Genomic DNA, 20,028 nt, shown 5'->3' on the forward strand with positions numbered 1-20,028 from the left:
AGGAAGGGAGGAGGGGGAGGAAGGGAGGAAGGGAAGGAAGGAGGAAGGAAGAGGAAGGAGGGGAGGAAGGAAGGAAGGGAGGAAGGGGAAGGAAGGGAGGAAGGAAGGAAGGGGAAGGAAGGGAGGAAGGAAGGAAGGGAGGAAGGGAGGGAAGGGAGGAGGGGGAGGAAGGGAGGAAGGGGAAGGAAGAGAGGAAGGGAGGAAGGGGAGGAAGGGGAGGAAGGGAGGAGGGGGAGGAAGGAAGGAAGGGAGGAAGGAAGGAAGGGAGGAAGGGGGAGGAAGGGAGGAAGGGAAGGAGGAAGGAAGGAAGAAAACCCAGATGCCCATTCCTTCTCCCTGAAGCCTTACACCCCTTCTCCATACAGGCTCCACTCTGGAGCCCCAGTGTGATCTTTGAGGGCTGAACCAGGCTAGGTCATACAGGTGGATCCGGGGCCATTGCCAGGGCAGGGAAGATGCACTGGAAGCCATGGTTAGGGTCTGTCACATCCAGGACGAGTTCCCCTTCCCTCTGTTTCATTTGAAGTAATGTGCCCTCCCTGTGCCCCCATTCCCTGTGGTCCTAGGGGGGCTGCCAATCCCAGTCATGGTGGTACATTTTCCTCGACATTGTTGTTAGTTCAGGGATAGGCAAGCGACCCCAGCTGACCTGATCCCAGCTTCCTTAGGGCTTCTGTTGGGAAAGCCATTACTTTTTGGATTAGCAGCACTAAGAATGTAGACATACGGCTACCATATAAAGGAAGTCTCTCTGCAGCAGGAGAGCATAAGGGCAGTGTGAAAAGAGAGACAGAGACAAACGGAAACAATAGACATGGGGGTGGGGGTTTAGGGAAGAAGATGGGGGAGAGAAAGAGAGGGAAAGGGGGGAGAGAGAGAGAAAGAGAGTATTCAATGACATCAATCATTTGGGCCCCTGGGTTCAGCGGTGCCTAAATTCAGACTTACCCCTGGACTTCCCAGGTGTAAGATCCATTCATTAATTCCCTTTGGCCTAAGCTAGTTTGAGTTGGGTATCTTCATTTGCAATCAGGGCCTGCCCAACGCCTGCAAAAGCATCAGCTCTCTATCCCCTTTCTCACAGTAACTACCATTTATTAAACACAAATTTGTCATAAATTATTGTCAGATGCTAAGTGCTTTGCATATCTCAAAAAATCCTTCCCACAATTCTATGAGGATGTGGATAGATTATGATGGTTGTCAATTCTTTGCCACTGTCCCTTTGAGAGGTGGAGTGTGTTTCCCCTTCCCTTGACTTTCGGCTGGTTCTGTGACTTGTGTCAACCAAAAAGGAGTGACAGTGATGCTGGGTAACTTCTAAGCCTGGACTTTAAGAAGAGACTTTCAGTTTCTGCCTTCAAGTTTGGTACAGTCTATTTTGAAAGCCAGCCTTATGTAAGATGTCTGACTACACTGAGGCCACCATGTCATAAGGAAGCCCAAGCTAGTTACATGGAGAGGAGGCCACTGGAGAAGCTCTGGGGCACTAGAGGTATATGAGTGAAGCATCTTGGACTGTCCAGCCCAGCCGAACCACCAGCAGAATTAGCCAAGTGAATGTCCAGAGCCAATAGTTCTCTCATAAGGAGCAGAAACATGCAGCTGAGTCCTGACAAATTCCTGACCTAAAGGATCATGAGAAGTAGTTACTTTGGGGTTGTTTGTTATGCAGCAAGGGATAACTGAAACAGAATGATATTCCCATTGCATAGGTAAAGAAACCGAGGCTAACATGGCCTATACTGTAAACTTGTGAGCAGCAGCGCTAGTTTCCAACCCAGAGTGTCTGAATCTAATGCTCATGCTTCGCCCTGCATACCTTGATGGGAGAGTCATTCCCCACTGCAGTATTTGGACTGTGGGAAAATTGGGGGCTCTGAATCCCAGCCATTGGGCTACACCCTCTCTCATTCTCTCTGGAGTGAGATGGAGGCCTGAGGCCCAGTTCTGGCGAACCCAGAACCCCAAATCCTTCTTCTGTTCCTTTACCCTCACCATCAGCTTTCTGAGAGGAATCAGAAAGAAGGAAATGTGATTGGATGCCAAGAGAAACTTTGGGACAACTTCGCTTCATCTCCCTCTAAGCGTGATTGGAAATGCCATTCTGGGCAGTCTTTTCAATGTTAATGGAGGTGAAGTTAGTTTTGATGGTAACAAAAGCTGATGTTACTAATAACATTTTCATCACATTCTGCAGTTTATAAAGTGCTTTAATCCTATGAGTTTGGGTGGCCCTAAAAGTCTACCCTCGAATTCCCCAGGGGCCACAGAAACAGAAAGACAGATAAAGGTGTCCCCACACCCCCGCCCCAGAACTAGGACAAGGGCTGTAGTGAGAACTGAGTACACCACCGGAGGTTCTGACCTTCTTTCTCTAGACCCTCTCAGTCTGCTCCTTTAAAGAGGCATCCTAGTTCTCCCCCAGCCTGCAGATTCAAGCCCTAGATGTGTACTAGACAGAACAAGGAGAATGCCAAGGGAGAGATTTGGTACTCTTCGTTGCCAGAAGAGCCCAGTCCGGTAGGGGGAAGATAGGGAACCAGGGTGATGACCCCTGAGAGGCTAGTTCTATCAAAACCATCTCCCTTTACTCACTCCTTTCAGAGCCTGTCCCCATGGCAGCCCTCCTCCAAACTATGGGCCCAGTCCTATTGATTTAAATATTTTTATTGATACTAAATGCACCCACCCACCCCATGGCCAGCAGTTCTGAGGAGCCCCGCATCCCGAGGCCTAGATACTGGCTCTTTGGTTTCTATCTGGGGGCCGAGGAGAGAGGTCTCCCCCAGAAGCCCCCGGGAAGCGCCCCTTGGGAGGCTCCTCCGGTGCCCTGGGCCTTGATGAGCGGGCGTATATCTCAAGCCCCACCGCCTCACAGTTTCTAGAGAGGCCTGGGAGATGGACTTTCCCAGGGGAAACCTGGCAACGCCCCCTGCTGGCGCCCAGAGGTCCCGCAGGTGCCGAGAGGCGGCTCTGCGCGCAGTCTGGGGAGCCGGGCGATGGGTCAGAGGCAGAGGCTGAGTTCCTTGCGCACGCGGCAGCGGTGGCACTGCACTACGCAGCACCAGTGGAAGCGGCACAGACAGTTCTCCTCGAGCTGCACGCTCTCCTGGCGGTGGCCGCGGCCGCAGCACAGCAGGTCGCAGCCACTGAGGTCCGGGGCACTGCTGTTGCAGGCGCGGCCGCGCGTGCCCGGCGAACCGGTGCGCCGGTTGGGGGCGCAGAAGTCGGGCGAGTCGGCGGCGTATAGTAGGTCAGCGCGGCCAGGCGGCTTGAGCGTGCGGACAGCGGGCAGCAGAGCCTTGCCATCGTTGGTGCCCATGACACGCGAGGCGCCGTGGAAGCGCTCGAGCAGCCGCGCGCCCACCTCGCGGAACGGGGGCAACTTCTGCCAGCAGGTGCGCAGCGCGCATGAGCCCGACAGGCCATGGCACTTGCATTCGGTCCGCGTGTGGCTCCGCACGGCCTGCGGGGAGCAGAGGCGCGGGCGGATGGAGACAGATCCGGAAGGCGGGACGCGGCGAGGCCCAGAAGACCGACAGAAAATAAGATGGGGAGGGTGGTGGATGAAAGAAAGAAAAGAGCAGAGACCAAAAACAAACAAACAAAACAGGAGAGCGCAAAGTGGGAGGAGGAAATCAAGGGCCCCACAGCCCGGAGAGGAGGAGGAAGAATGATGGAGAAGTAGGAGAAGTGGGGAGTGGGGGTCACTATGCAGCGTAGAGGTTCCAGGATCCAAAGCCAGGGAATGGGGGAGAAAGCATAATGGACAGCAGGGGAGAGATTCTCCCTGGAGGGAGGCGGGTGGGGAAGGTGGCAGCTTCGCACCCTATTCCTCCTGCCAGGCCAACCCCCTCATTCCTGCTCCTCAGGGCCCCAGGCAGAGCAGGCCGCCTGGGCTCTGTCTCCGCCACCCCTCCCCAACCCTCTCCGACAGGTATGTGGGCCTGTCTGGACATTCCTCTCTGGTCCCCCTCTCACCCCCCTGCCCAATGCCTCAGGCCGGAACCCTAGAAGACATAGGATGTGTGTGTGTGTGGGGGGGTCCCTAGCACAACCTAGAACTGAGGCATACGGTGCAGGAGGGCCCACTGTGGACGCACTACTGAGAACTGGAACCCAGGAGTCCTGCCCTTTATTTACTATTTATGTCGGAAGCTGGGGTCGAAGACTCACAACCCCACTAGGGATTTAAGGGGTCAAACGCCCCAGGAAGATCATTTCCGGAAGCTCAGAGTCCAGGGGCCAACCTGATCTACAGACCTGTACATCTCCCTCCCGCTCCCAGGCCCCTTCTCTTTCCCCCCATCGCCTCCTGTAAACATCTGACTCAGACTGCTTCTAGTCCCTAAACAGGAGCTCATGGGACCCTCATCATCACAGAGGGAAGGGGAGAGGCTGCGAGGGCTCTGGACAGGGACTGGTCTGGGATTGCTGGGCAGCCAGTTAAGTGCCCAGATTCGATCACAGCTTTCCGGCCGCTGCCTGACCCCCTTCTGCCATCAGGATCTACTTCTCGTTCTTCTCTCCTTTCCAAGCCCATTTTCCCTTGGACCTGTTTAGTCCATTTCCAGGCCTCCCCCACTTCTCCCGGCTCCCCTACCTCCAGACCCCATACCTTTACCTCGCCTCTATCCTTTCTTTCGTCCCCAGCCTTTGTCTCCCTCCTCTGCCCCTGCCCTGGCAGCCAGCTCCCTACCTACCCCAAGCTTTGCCCCACATGTCCTGTCTCAGAGGTGTGTCCTCCCTACCTGAGGTCCCTAAAGGCCCTGGGTCCTCTTCCCTGGGTGTCCCCTCCCTACCCTGCTCACTGGGCCATCAGCCCCAGGCCCTCCCAGGCCCCCCAAGTAACTCCCTCTTCTAGGCTGGCCACTTCCCCTCCCACATGCCCATCCAGGCCCCCAGCCAATCTTCCCAAGTGGTCCCCATGGCCACGCTGGCTCCCCTGCACACGTTAATGAACTCCTACACTGCATACCCTCACTCACACCCTCACTTCCCCACACCCTTCCACAAACTCAGTCCTCTGCACATACCACACTCTCCCACATCCTTTCAAAGCTGCCCACACTCACACATTTCCGCACACGCATTTCCACACACACACACCCTTACACATCCCTGCCCAGACTCACCAGCCGGCCCGCCTCGTTGTTGTGAAGTTGCACCAACGCACGGATGTCTCCGCGTCCCCGCTTGTGCTGCGCGTCCATAAAGAGCCTCGACTTCTCATCCCCGAAGTCCACGTCGTCGCCGCAGCCTCCCCACTCCCAGGCGGCGCTGCCGTCGGGGGAGCCCGCGGGGCCCGGGGGCCCAGGGGTACCTGGCAGGCCGGGGGGACGGGGCGGGGCCCGGCCGCGGGGCGCCTGGCAGCCACACTGCAGCAGCTCGCCCATGGAGCAGGCCTGCGTGACGGCGTGGCTGGCGCCCGCGGCCGTTATGGCAAACACGAAGGCCGTCTCCCGGATGTCTGCGGGGGCGGGGAGGGGCAGTCAGACAGCAGGACCAAAGCTGGGTACTGGGGGAATGCGGTGGGCCAGGCAGTGTGATGGGGGGTTGGGAGACAGGATCAGGGCAGGGTGCCCTTTGACCCGTGGGAGAAGTGGGGCTCAGGCAGCCTACCCAAACCTCCACCCTCTCCTCTGATCCCCCAGCGAAGAGAAAGCAGCCCCCTCCTGGTCTCCTCCCCACACTGACCCTGCTGCAGGATGCGCCCAAAGGCCTTGCTGTGGCTGGAGCAGTTCCAGCGGCGGAAGCGGAACTGGAACTGGCATTCTCGAACCCCTAGCCGGGCGCCCCGCGCTAGCTCGGCCACAACTTCTGGCTCGGCCTGGCACAGCTCAGCCTGCCGCCCTGCTAGCCGCCGTGCCTTCCTGCAGATGCTGGTAGGGTCCATGACCAAGGGGCTGCCCACGGCCCTGGGAAGCAAAGAACAGCAGATCAGGGGTGTGACTCAAAGAGCTTGGGTGAGGGGGAGGGAGACCAGCCCTGCCCAGCCCACAGCCAGGAGCTGTGACATGCCTCTTCACCCACCAGCTCCCCACAACTGAAATTCAGATTATCCTGTCTGGTTCTCTTACTATTCCATTTGTGTGTCCCCTCTTAATTAGGTTCTAGACTGAAATTGCTATAGAGCAAGGATTCAGTATTAACCTTCTGTGTACATCTTCATTAATAAATCCTTATAGGAATTTGACTCAAAGTGAAGGCACCTGGCACCAGGTAGGCCACAGTTAAAATTCAACAGGCCTAGCCCAAAAGGGAGACAAGGAGGAAATTAACCGAAGAAAGATCAAGAAGGCTGTCAAAGAAAAGAAAGTATATATCATAAAGAGATACCAAAGAAAAGTAGACAGTGACAGAGAAGGATCTGGTCTTAGTGGACCACAAGCTGGAAATGTGTCAGCTGATCAGCCCTGATGCTAGAAAAGTAGTGGCAATCCCAGAGATAGAGAAAGCCACAGGAGGTTAGAGTGGCTAGGGAATGGAGCCTCTGAGGAAAGTCATACCGTCTCTCTAGCCCAGATTTCTCTTTCTGTCAAATAGGAAGGTGAATCTTTGATCTCTAAAGTGGGCCCTCCCACCCTGATATCCCCTGTTTCCCTGAACAGGAGAGCAGGAGGAAGGAACTGGGGACTGAGTCTCTGAAGCATTGTTGTAAAGTAAGTGACACTGACCCTTCTCCTGCTCCAGGGTCTGTGACCTTTTCAGAGCAGGATGGCAGCAAGGCAAGCTTTTGGTTGCCATGCACCATACCCCTGAAGGTTATACTGGCTGGGTACCGACACCCGGGTGGAACCACTTCAATTGGATTGCTCTTATTTGAGCACTTGGGGGCTGAGGGTAATTTGAAACCACTCAAAAATCCTTTAGCGGAAGGCAGAATAAAATTTTGGGTGGGGAGAAGCGGCACCGAGAGATGGAAAATGATGAGGAAAATGCTGGTGGATAGGTGCCAAAGGTCAAGATGGCCTACTTTTCAGTTTAGCCTTCGTGTGCATCCGCCCCACTGTCCCCATTTGCTCTGTAGGTACGTGCTGACTAGGCACGTTCTGGCCCCAGAGCAAGGAGATGTAATGGGCTTACGTAGCAGCAGGAGGAATTTAGGTCTTAAGCTAGAACTTCTCAACACTGAGGAGTGAGATGTTTGAAGACGTGGTTGCAGGAAGATGTGTAAGCTCAGTCCTTTAAGATCTCCTACCACCCCCTGTGACACACACACACCACCACCCTATCAGGTTATTGTCATCACCCCTACCCAAGTAGTCCAGGAGCCAAGGTTCTCTCCTCAGTGGACAGACTTATAGTCCAGACCTTTCTTCCTCCATGCTTAGGACCTGCCCATCACTGCGTTCCAACTGTAGCCTGGGAAGGTCCAGCCCCAACCCTGCCCTTAGGTGTCTCTCTCTCTGTCTCTCTGTCTCTCTCTGTCTCTGTCTCTCTCTCTCTCTCTCTCTCCTCTCTCCTTCCGCCTTCCACCTACTTATCCCACTTCATTACAAAAAGGATTGGGGGGCAGCTTCCAGCATGGCTGTACAAGGTCGGCAGATAAGACTATGGAGCAAGCACGTTGACAGTTAGGACTGTCATTTTCTTTTGTCTCCCATGGCAGATTTTTAGCTACTTAATTTGTATCCCCCCTCCCATTTTTAATGAAAATTTGCATATTATGAACAATTACTATAATACTACAATGAATACCATTTAATACATGTTTCTGAATGAATGAATGAGCCATCTAAGGAGAAGGTCCTCACTTGAGCCCAGGCCCCTGTCCACATGTGGTTTCATGACTCCTAATTAGCTTCCTCAAACATTTTCTTTTTCCCCCGCCGCATTCAGAGGCAGGGAAGCGGGCCTCCCCACAGCTGTCCAGCTCCTCTTCTGCCACCTGTATGTCCAGAACTCCACCTGGGAGTCTGGGGCCCTGCAAACCCATCTTCCCCGCCCCACCCCCATGCCGCTAAGTTCCCCACTCTCCCCTCCCCAATCCTGCCCTCTGCTAACTCCCTGCTTTCCCAAGGCTGACTGGCCTTATCTTCCCAAGGTTACTCTGCCCTATCCGTCTCCTCTCCCTCCTCCTGCACTAGGAAAGCAGGAGACGGTGTGGGTACGCAGGCAAGAGGGGGAAACACCTCTTGACCTTGTCTTTTTCCCAGGAGCCTGAGATAGGAGAGGAATCGAGAGGAGCATGAGAGGCAGGGCCCTCCAGGAGGTGGGGCTGGCTGGCCCTTCACAGCGTTGAGGGGCTGCCCCGGAGTCGGTTTCTGGTCCGGGTCTGGCTCCCCAGGCTGGCTGGCTGCCTGGGAACTAGGCTTGTTTACAAGCCGGTCAGGAGGAGGGATGGGCAATAGTAGCAGCTAGAATCCCAAGGGACTAGCTTGTTCCCTGCCCTCCTGTCCTCACTCCCATCTTCAAGTCACAGGAAAGGAAACTCCGAAGGGGACTGGCAGAGGAGCATTGGGCAAAACAACAGGCCTCGCTTTTGTACCCTGGTCTCTGTCAGCTCTGGGTGAGCTGAGCCACTCTGGGCAAATCAGTTCCCTCTCTGGGCTTCAGAAAAGTGAGGAGTTGGCGAGAGAGGCTTGAATATCCCGTCTAACTTTAACACCATCTTTAAGAGCATCAACAAAGAACTCCCCCATCTTCCTTCTTCCTTTACCCTCCTTCCTTCCCTTCTGCTTCCTTAGGGAATGAACTCTGCTGTCGGGGCCTCTGAGTTAGCATCCGTCTGAGATCAGCCCAGAGAGGATGTGCCCGTTTGGGAGCATCTGCGTGTTTGGAGCGGGGGCGGTGACGGGAGCACAGTGGTGGTAGGAAATATATAATATATAACATGTAGGATCTGAGATCCTAAACAGTCACTCCAGCATAGAAAAAACAAGACTAGCCCTAAAAGACATCAGTATGTGGACAAGATGGGACAAGCCTGGGTTTGGCCATTCTAGCTGGCACGGCCTGTGCCAAGATCTCCCTCCCAGGGACCTTGGTCAGGGGGCAGCCAGTTCCTACTGACAACATCTGTAGATCTAAGCCTTGGAGGTCCGGGTTTCTGGCCTAACTTACCTTTCCATTCCTGGATTCAGAGGGCGGAAGAGAATGTCAGAGATACTCTAGTCCAGCTCCACCCACTTCACCCTTATTGTACAGGTGAGCACGGTGAGAAGAGAGGTGACTGACCCTGGCCACTCAGTGGAGGGATCCCCGCTGAGAGAAATTTAGGTGAATATTTTAAAAACCAAAGGGACCGGAGGAAACGGCCACCTGCGGTCTTCGGATACCTCGTGTGGCCTCGCATGCCATCCTCCACATAGCCCTTACTCTGAGCAGGGTTGGCTAACTCAGAGCCACCCCTCGCCACCCCTAAGTCATCAAAATCTCACCCAGCATCTCTCCAAACTCGCCTCAGATCCCACCTGCTCTAAGGAGCCTCCCCTGGGCCCCAGCCCTCACTGACCTCCCCGACTTGCATCACTCCAAGTGGCACTCATTTGGGGGGTGTTTGTTATGCTGCGAGGGGCATAATCATTTTGTCCTGTTTTCTTGTCCTCTCTCTCCAATTAGATATGAACTCACTCGAGACAAGGCCCTCAGGAAGAAGTAAACGTCATCAGCAGAGCACACTCAGGGGTCTGAAGACCCATCGGACTTGGGTTTGTGTCTGGGCTCTGCCATTTGCTGGTTCTATGATGTTAGCAAGTCCCTAGCAAGGGAAGCTGGTACTTATCATTGGTTGAACGGATGATGAAACTTAACCTTCTGAGCCTCAGTGTCTTCAACTGTAAAATGGAAATAAATAATACCTGCCTACTTCCCAGGTTACCTGTGAAAAGAGCCTGTCCAGAGAGTGGACTTCCACAAGTGTTTTGTCTTCCCATTCACACCCTTAATCATCTCCTGGGCCTGCACAGCACACGGCAATCAGGCAGCGTTTGTGAATTCCTGAGAACATGCTTTTCTCCAACTCTCTGCCCTTACTTAGCCTGGATCCCAGTGTCTCCTCCTCCCCTGTCAGCCCAGCCTGTGGACCAGGAGCGCCCTCCAGGACCCCTCCCTTCCCCATCGAGCACTCCTCGGTCGGTGGATTCTTGAGGCCGAGAGGACCACAGATCCTTCTGATGCCTGCTCCTCTGAAGGGTCTCACAGCCAGCCCCCCGCTAGTTCCCCACGCTCCTTAGTCTGACCCTCACTCCCAAGAGCCAGCAGAGGGAGCCCTGAGCCCTGGGGCCGTGGGCGGGGGCTGCACAGGGGTGGGGGAGGTGGGTGGTGGAGAAGGGGCAGAAAAATGTTGCCTGACGGCTGCTGAGGCAGCTGGGCCCGGGCCTGTGCCCGGCCCGCCTGTCCTGTCCTGCTCTGTCTAACTCGGTAATTACTGCTCCCCTCCCCCTGTCCCTCCCCCCTCCCCGACCACCACATCAAAGCCAGTGATGCCCCAGCTCCATTAACCCCTGCCTCCCCACGGCCCCCCACCACCCCAGCCCAATCTGGTTCTCTCTGCCCTGTGCTGGGTGCTGCCCTTCCCACCTCCTCACACTTCTCTCCTCCTCATTGCTGTTGGAAGAGGCAGGGGCTTTTCCTGCCCTGAATGACTTCACTGCAGAAGAGGGCTTCCCATTGGTCAGGGCTGTGGGAGGCAAAGGCATGGACACAGTGACCATCCACTGGATATGCCGGTGAGCATCTGTCATGTGCCTTCCGCTCTCCCACGCGGAGGTGGGGAGCACTGTGTGAGGGTGGGGATGGGGGAGCAGAAGGGGCCCGTGGAAGGCCCTGTACCCCCTTCCTGAGCCCCACAGCACACAAGGGTGCGGTACTCAGCAGGAGGTGGGCTCCCGGTCCCAGCCCTCAGCAACTTGCATTCTGGGGGGCCTTGGGCAAGTCACCTCCTGTCCCTGAGCTTTGGCTAGAGTTCTCACTGTAAGTGAGAAGATTGGACCAGACGATCTCTAAGTCCTTTCTAGATCTCGTTTCTGGATTAAACAGAGGGCTCCGAGCTGGAGGCCAGGTGGAAAGTGGGTGAAGAACCCTCCCAGCGACCTTTCCCTCCCGGAGCTCCTCCTCAGGCAGTCCAGGGAAGCACCCAAGATCTCACCCCCCCACCCCGCCCGCCCCCCGCAGGAAGGAAGGCGCAGGCTAGAGGGTGCCCTCTCCAGCCCCCAGGGGCCGGCTTCTGCGTTCCCCAGCGCCTCCTGCTCTGGCTGGCTGGGTGCCTTACTGCCAGCCTGACCGAGGCCTGGCTGCCCGCTCCACCCTCGCCTCATCCCCTCCACAGCTGGATTTCTCCATCAAAGTACACACTCTGGAATCCCCCTCACTGGGCCCTGGTGATCAAGCCTCCCACTGACCTCCCCCCACCAACTCCTGGCTTGTGATGAGAACGGGGCAGGAGGGGGCTGCGCCCCACAGGAAATGTCACAGTGCCAGGACTCTGGTGGGCTCAGGGCATGCTCTGGCCTGGACCGAGCCAGCCTCCTTTTGCCCCTGCCCTTTTCTGCTCACAGCCCCATTGTCTCCCTCCAGGGGAAGCTGCCAAAGCGGGAGGCCTGGAGGGGGTGCTGGACGGCCACCCCACCCCCGCCCCATCCTGAGTCTGTGGGGCCAGCCACAGGAGTGCCCATGAAGGGTCAGGGGCCCCAGAGGAAGAGGGGATGGGGAAGGGTGGGGGGGCTCACAACTGGAAAACCGGGGTGTCGGGAAGAAGCCTGGGTCCTTTCCCTGCTTCCCCGAGGGACTAGAGGTGAGGCTGTCCTAGGCGTCTGTTCCTGTTTCCATAGGGAAGGGAGGCAAGATGAGATGGGGGAAGGGAGTGAGACTGAGTGGTGCTTTTCCTAGTGGAACGAGGGGAGGGTTAGTTTCTTTCATAGAAACTATAAAACAGAAATAGGAAAGAGGAAGGGAGAAGAAGGGAGATTGATCTGGGTATTCTGTGAGAGTGAGCTATTTTCTACGTCCACTGATTGGAGGTATAAATAAAGATGGGTCAGACATTGAGAAGAACTTCCCGGGGGAGGGGGGAAGGGGGGCAGGGAGCAGGATAGGAGAGGTGGGAGCTGATGACCAGAACGGGATCTGTCAGGGCCAGAGCATAGGCTGGATGGCCTGGAGGCAGTAAGCTGGACAAGATGACCTCCAGAGAGCCTGGCCAGTGTCCTGGAATCTGGGATTCTGCAATTCACAAAGATATGGTTACAGATGGGAGAGAGACAGACAGAGGCCAGAGGCAGAGTTTAGAAAGCATGCATTGCATCGGAGAAGATGGGGGAGGGGGAAAGAAAGTGGAAGCGAAACTTCTCCGGGACCTGGAGCCAGGTCCCTGAGCCTATTCCAGGGCCTGGGCCGCTCTCCTCCAGGACCCTCCTTTCCTGACCGGGACAGTCCAGTCGCTCAGAGTTCCTGGGGTCCTGTCTCCTCCCAGCCTGGCTGCTGCTAGAATGTCAGCCTGGACTTCAGTGGGCTGCTGCGAGGCCAGCTGCTTTCCTGTCCACCGCTAGAGCTCTGGCCTGGCTTCTCTGAGAAGCAGAGAGAAGAGGTCCAGCAAACCAGTCCTAGGCATCAGGGAGCAGCCTAGAATCTCCTGGCCTGAAGAAGCTCTTACTTATGGTGAAGCCTCCGGGGTGGGGGGCAAGGAATGACAGGAGCCTCTCAGAAGCATCTGAGTGAGGCATTCGCCAGACACCTTATCATCCCAACCCCTCACTCTTCACCCGGCTCGCCCTGCAGCTGTGGCCATGAAGGCCTCTGTGTTCTCCCACACCTGCCTTCCTCACCTCCTCCCCCACTCCCTGCTTTCCAGCTTCAGGGTCAGTCTCCAAGGGACCAAGTCTCTCTCCCTCTGGTGTGGCTCCCACCCAACAGCCCTTCCTAAACAAAGGAACCCCCATGGATACAAACCCCAGAAAGATGAACTCAGCAACACTCCATAAAACTGTCCCCAGCACCTTCAGTCTTCCGGGCCCTAAAGACAAATGCTTGGCCTACCAGGAGCAGGGAAAAGAGACCCAAGAGGAGATGGTTGTCAGTAAAATGCATAACTGGCATAGTTGCCCAATGCATGGAGTGCAGTGGGAGCACAGAGAAGGCAAGGGAGGGAAGACAGAGAGACAGCTTCATGGAGGAAGTGGTATTTTTAACTGGAAGGATGAGAAAATTGGGACAAATGGGGCAGGGGGAAGGGAAGGCAACAGCCATCAGGGAGAGACCCCTGTCCCCATACCTTGAGGAAGGGCAAAGTTAGGAAAGGTGTGCATGGGGAACAAGAGATAGAGATGCCTTTACAAAATTTTGCTGGGGACCCTGGATTTTACATTTAAATTAATCCCCCTTTTCACCCATGGGGACTCTGGCCAGAACCTGGGGTGTCGAGGAGGAGACTTACATTTAGGAGCACCTCCTAATGTCCAATTATGTTGTAGGTCATCCCACATAATCCTCCTATGGAGCCTGCCAGCTAGGGGGACTGACTCCCTGTTCTACAGTTGAGACATCTGGGAGCAGGGAGAAGTGGCTTGCCCAAAGTCACAGACTTAACAAATGGGGGAGATTAGATCTCAGGTCTGTCTATTTCAAAGCTACTACTGCATTATTCTAAGTCAGGATCAAAGGACGCATGTTCCCTAGCCAGGACCTCGGTCGTCCTCAGTTTGTCCCCTCAGCGACACCCTGAGGGACTTCTCTCCCACATCATGGAAGTGGGATGGTGGCCAGCAGCTCCCTGTGTGGGCATCCAGCTATCTTCCTAGAAGAGAAGGATCTGCCTGCCCCACCCCTTCTTCCAAATCCCGGGGTGGGAGAGGAGTGGAGGGTAGAGAATCCAGCCAGTGACATTGTGATATGCAAATAGACAAGACCTTGCCTTCTTACGATTGGCTGATGCACCAGCGGTATTGTCCAAGTCCCTCCTCTCTAAACACAACTATTCCGGGCGGGTCTTTGCTGCTCCTGAGACTGAGAAGGAAAAAAAAGTCTACGGGATCCGGATCTCTGAGCGGTCCCGGCCGGGCACCCACCTCCCCAGCCTCTGTCCACCTCCCGAGACTCAAAGTTCCCTCAACCTTAGCTGCCTAGGCGTCTGCTCTAGCTAGGGCCAAGTCGAGAGGCTAGGTCTGGGAAGACGTCCCCAACCCTTGGCTGGCCAGGCCTCCCTCCCTTCCTCCAGGACCCTCCGCGGTTCCCAGTACGTCCCGAGCTGCACATTTTTTCACCCATGACCCCTACATATGGAAGGGCATAGGCTCGGGTCCCTTCCTGCCTTTCCTCCTCTTTGGTCGGGGAGGAGGAAGTAGAGAAAGCTAAGGTTCTGACTCGGTTTCCCCTTTACACTCCTTTTCCCGCCCCTACCGCCCACTCTGGAGGAGCCCAGACAGAAGCTGGTGGGTTTGTGGGCAAAGCAGGGCGGGGAAGAGGCAGCTGTTTGAGTCTTTCCGCCTGTGGCTTCCCACCTTGCTCCCCTCTTTTCCCCAAATCCAGCCCTCCTCCCCTAAATCCAAAGCCCTCCTCGCAGACTCTTTTATTCGGATCTCAGACTACAGATCTTGCCCGTCTCCCCAATGTCTTTCCTACCCATCTGCCAATTCCTTGGTGACCTGGATTGGGCGCATAATCTGGGGTGGGACACAGGAGAAGGAAACACAGTAGAATGTAAGGGGGGAGCGGGGGTGTGTGGGCATATCTAAGTGGCATTTCAGAAGTGCCCCTGGAGGAGGCTGGCAGGAGCGGCACGCACCTCCCCCTCACGTCTCCAGCTGCCCGGCGGCTGGGCTCTGCGCACAGGTAGAGCCCGGAGGCGGCAGGAGCGCAATTCAGAGCCCCACTATCGGTCCCGAGGTCCCCACCTTCGAGCTCCAGGAGCCCCGCGGGGACAGTCAGACGCAGTACTCACCACCACAGTCCGCCGACGTGCGCCGGACACAGGAGCAGCAGGAACAGCAGCCTCAGGCGGGAGGGCGCGGGCGGCTGCATCGTGACAGCTCTACCGCGGGCCGAGGCGGCCAGGGGACGAGGCTGCGGGGCCAGCCGGTGCGCGCGGGGGCCCGGGCTTCAGGGCGAGCGCGGCGACGGCGGCGGCGGCCGGGAGGCGATGGCTCCGGCGGCGGCGGCGGCGGCGGCGGCGGCGGCGGGGGGGCCCATCCCGGGCGAGGAGGGCGCGGCGGAGGCGGAGAGCGGACGGGGCAGCCAGCGCCTGTGTCTCCTGCCGAGCTCGCTCGGGAGAAGAAATCAGAGCCGGGGGTGGGGGTGGGAGGGGAGCGGGGCCGGGGCGGGGGCGGGGGGCAGGGGGGCCGTGGGGGTGGCAGTTGCGACAGTCAGGCGGCGGGACTCTCGGGAGGGAGCCGAGCGCCCCGGGGCGGCGGGCGCAGAGCTCAGCGGAGGGCGGGAGCGAGGTCCCGGGGCGGGGCCCGAGCGCGCTCGTGGCTGGGGGACCCGCCCGCCTCGCCCCCTCACCTCGCCTCTCACCGCCTGGGAGCCCCCGGCCGCCGCCCGGAGTCGGGGGCAAGGAGGGGCGGGGAAGTAGGGTGGAGAAGGGTTAGCGGGGGAAGGAAAAGGAGCTGAGGAATGGGGGACGGGCTGGAAGAGAGACGTTTGACAGGTTTGTTGACTGTAAAGAGAGAAAACTTCCCAGGAATGAGGGAGTTTGGGTTGGGGGGCGGTGCGGAGTGGGATGCTGGAGCGGGGGCCAGGAGAGGAAGTTGGCCCCGGGCGCTGGGTGCTCCGGCTAGGGGTGTCGAACTCGACGGCCCGATGGGCACACTCCGGAGGGGTCACCTCTTACCGGACCCGGCCTCCGCGCCGCACGCCCCTCTTTCAGCCTTTCCCTGAGCACGGGAGGAAGCGCTAGGCCTCCACTCTCCTCCCCAGCCCCCGCCTCATCAGGCCCGACTTCAGGGGAGGAGGTGCGGAGGGGAGAGGACACAGCAAGAAGAACCTCTTTATGGCCTGCGATCCAGCGCTCGCACGTGTAGGCGAGCGACAGAGTGGAGCTTGCAGACTTCCAAGAGAGTGAAGGGTCAGAACTCGCTGCAGCCGGGCCTCGTGGGTCCGTGGGTCCCTGCCTCAGGCCGCTCCCCCCAACTTGGCCGGGGCCAGAGGGGGTGGGAGGGCCAGCTGCAGGTGAGATGGCGTTTATCTGATTCTCTAATGCCACAAAAATGTCTTTGATGCCCCTGGCCCCCTCCCCACGGGGGGAGATCAAAGGCCCCGTGGGGAGGAAGGACAGCTCCATTCATCACACCAAGCGGGCTGGCAGGGAGCTGTAGTCCCTGCTCCTCCCTCTGGCCCCGTGTGCCCCAGGGGTGCCGAGGGACAGGTGGTGCAGGACATTCCACAGCAAAGGCCAGTCTCCCTGCCACCGCTGTCCAGAGCAGCCATCAAGCTGTAAGGGTGCTCCTGGGTGGAGAGGACAGACAGACGACCTCAAGCCCGTGTGGCAGAAACTTCAGGCACCTGGAGGAAAGCTCCCGGTCTTCTGGAATGGGAGGGGCGGGGAGCACCTGAACTTGGGGAATGAGGCCACTGCCCAAAGAAGTAAGAGGAACACCCTGGTGAGCAGAGAGAAGGCAAGGTTCCGAGTGTGGGCACAAGTGGGTCAAGGTGGGCTGGGGTTGCAATAAAAGACCACAGATGCCTATCCCAGGGGAGGAGGCAGATCTGGGAAAGGAAGGATGAGCAAGTGGAGAAGAGAAAGGAAATGGAGAAACATTGGGCTAGGCACATAGGGAAGCCCCTGGGTTTGCTGGGAGCCCCACTCCAGGGCCCCGGTGTCCAGGTTGAGTCAGTCTAATTCCTTGTACTGGGTACTGAGAGTTCTGGTCAGGGTGCTGGAGCGTTCTAGAGAAGGGGGCTAGTGGCTGAGGGAGATAGCCAGGGGGGCATGGCCCAAGTGCAGCCCCTCCCATTTGAGCCCTTAAGAGCATCCAGATGCCATACACAGCCCCTGCACCTCTTAATTTTATACACAGTTGCTGTTGCTGCAGGGCAGTGCCAACTCCAGACCCTGCACACTCAATGACATGCCCAGGTTGGGCACACACTCAGGCCAGATGGTGCTGAACAGGCGGCTGGAGGGCTCTGGGGGTCTCTGGAGGCTGCAGGTGACCAACGACCAACCCCCTGGGGACCACTGCCTGGGTTCTGAACCCCCTGCCCCCCCCCGGTCCCCCGCCCCCACCCTGCTACTGTTATTGCAGATTATGAAATGCTCTCCCTATCCTGCATTCTTCTCCGAGGCAAGAATTTTAATGTATTTGTCTTTGTCATCAGGGGACCAGGGCTCTGGGACTGCCCTGCCTCTGCCTGAGGAGGGATCGCCCCAAATCTAGTCCCTGCTGCCTCCAGACCCCAGCCTCTCTCCATTACCACCCCCTCATGCTCTAGCCCTGCCCCTCCCCTCCCCCTCCTAAGACACGGTCTCTCTGTGGGGTGGATAAAAATGATGTTATTGAAACAACAGAATTGGGAGCAGTGGCAGGGAGCAGGGATCAGCTCAGGAAACTGGGGCGTTTGCCAAGAAGCCTTCTCCCCCGCAGGCAGCCTTTCTGCCCCCACCCCCCACCTTTCCTACAAACACACGCAGAAGGCCCCACCCCTCCGGCAGTACTCTCTCTGGCCAGACCTTGTAGAATATTTGGCCATATCTGGACTCCTCAAGCCCTCGTGCTCCCCCCACCAATGCACCCCTGAATCCCATTTCAGAGTCAGCCGGCCCAGTAGTGCCTGCAGGAGCACTGAGGCAGGGGAGGGGTGGGCTGCAGCCTGTGATGGGCAGGCCTCCCGAAGCCCCAGTTCCCAGGGCCCCTGTCCCAAGGGCAACCTTGCCTCTGCCCACTGCCTTCTGCCTTCTCTGCACCCCATCGAGGGGTTGGCTGGCCTCTGGTCAGAGCTAGAGCAATGACTTCTGCCCTTAAGCCCTCAAACCTTCAGAGAGATGAGTTCAGATGTTCCTGAGGCTTCAGTCCATCACTGTCACTTTAGAAGACCCTCCACGGAGCAGGGCTGGGAAACTAGGAGATGGAGCCAGAGGCATACAAAGACAGATCAAGATGCATGCACACGCATGCACACTCGTACACACCCACAGCTGGGCACAGACTTCCAGATACCCCACAGAAACCACAGGACTCCCTCACCTCTCCTAGACAATGCTGGGTAACTTTCACCCACAGGTTTGGATGGACACACAGTTGGGCTGGCTCAGGCTGAGACACATGCCTGCTTCCCTGGAGATCACATGCCCACACAAACGCACACACACATCACCTCTGCAGCATGAATGGGATGGTGCCACTCTGATCCCTCTCCCTCTGTCCTCTGGGCCCCCTCCACCTCTTCCCCCATCTCTCTGCCTTAGGTCTAGGCCTCGTCGCAAAAGAGATGTGGGGAAGGAGAGACAGGGGTGTCTGGCTGTGGGGTTGGAGAGGAAGGAGGGGCAGAGGTGGGGACTGTGGAGAGGGAGAGAGGCAGCTGGAGACAGATAACATCAGAATCGCTGCAGGGGAAAGCAGAGCCCTCTGTCTGTCGGATTCTCTCTCTCACTGTCTTTCTGTGTGTCTTTTCACGTCTCTCCCATCTCCATAATTCGGTCTCTATTTGTGTCTGTCTCTAAATCACTTTCTCTGTTTCTTTGTTTCTCAGAATGACTGAAGCTGCAGGAGCCCAGGAATTTGGGCCTGTGACCCTTCCCCTCCCAATCACCTCCCTCTCTCTGTCCCTCCCTACCATCATCCCTCCCTCCCTCCTTCCCCAGCAATGGGACCTAGCTCTCATTCCTTCAGGGTGGTGACTGGACTGGAGAATTCCTCAGGGCACTAGGTCTCTGGGTCCCAGGAGAACAGAGAGAGGAAAGGCCAGCCCTCTAGAGAGACAGAGGGAAGAAAAAAGATAGAAAAAAGAGAGAATCACTTTCCTCACCCTTCTGAATCCCAGATGCTCTACTCCAGCTTTCGCAGCCCACCTGAAATCATGAGAATGTGCCTTTCCAGCCCAGAGTGGGAACTCAAATGCCTGGTTCCCAGCTCTAACCAGTCTTTCCCTGTCTTGCAGGTCAGGTTTCCCTGAGACTCCCTCTGGGTCTTTATCCAAGGGAACCCCCCACCCCAGGACCTGGTTCCGCACAGAGCCCACCGGCCTCACATCTTCCACATCTCTCAACCCTATCCACGCACCCAGCCTTCCCATCACCCCATCAGTCAAAGGGAAAAAGAACCCAGGGGAGCTGGAAGGAGGGGGAGGGGGGAGCAGGGGCTGAGAAGGAGGGGCTGCTGCTCGCCCACCAGAACTGGGCTGGGGGGAAGCCAGGGAACATTTGTTTCCACTTAGCTCAGCCCCAGTGGCCCCGAGCGGGAGTGGTTGGGCCCAGGAGCCTCTCCAACCATCCCCATCCAGGCCTGGCTCCTGCCTTGGAAGAACCCTGGCATGGCCTCGGGGGTTCTGGAGACAAGTCCCCGTCCTCTTCTCACTGCGTCATTCTTCTCCAGATCACACCACCTATCCCCACTGTTTCAGCCCTCACCTCTCAGGGAATCAGACCTCCTCCATCCAGGTCTCCAGACCCAGACCCTTTCCTAGTTGTGGTGTCTGCTGCCTATCTCTCCCCGGACAGCAGTCAGCAAGTTTTTAATCAAACACATACTATGTACCAGGCACCCGGCTAGACAGCGGAGAGACAACGGTGAGCGAAAGCAAACACAACCCTCACCCTCCTCGGGCTGATGGTCGTTAATCACATCACGTCACAGACGTGGAAAAATCACAACCTTGACCTGTGCTGCAGAGGAGAAGGGAGCGCACAGCGAGAGGCTCAAGGAGGAGGGTCGATCAAATCCGGGAAGGTGGAGAAGGCCCCTCTGAGGAGGGAACCCTCCAAGTGAGATACAAAAATAAGTTGGGGTTAACTGGGAGATACAGGGAAGGAAGAGCATTTCTAGCAGAGGGAACAGCCTTGTGAAAGCCCTGCAGGGATCTGGAGAAGGCAGGAGGGTGGGGGAAGGGGGCTGTTCTCTTGTGAGGGCACATGGAGGGGGATGGCTGGCAAGG

The 20,028-nt window shown here is 57.2% G+C and overlaps 1 protein-coding gene across 1 annotated transcript; it reads right to left on the reverse strand.

The window, feature by feature from the left end:
• Positions 1-3,007: 3,007 nt before the first annotated feature.
• WNT6 (Wnt family member 6) lies at positions 3,008-14,961 on the reverse strand (the record flags this gene model as incomplete). The annotated part of the gene is made up of 4 exons (XM_082658611.1): positions 3,008-3,469; positions 5,139-5,473; positions 5,701-5,921; positions 14,882-14,961. 4 exons carry the CDS (start codon positions 14,959-14,961, stop codon positions 3,008-3,010), a joined length of 1,098 nt encoding a protein of 365 aa, XP_082514737.1.
• Positions 14,962-20,028: the final 5,067 nt, after the last annotated feature.

The sequence above is a fragment of the Grampus griseus genome (assembly GCF_964374135.1).
Source record: "Grampus griseus genome assembly, chromosome: 7".
NCBI lineage: Eukaryota > Metazoa > Chordata > Mammalia > Artiodactyla > Delphinidae > Grampus > Grampus griseus.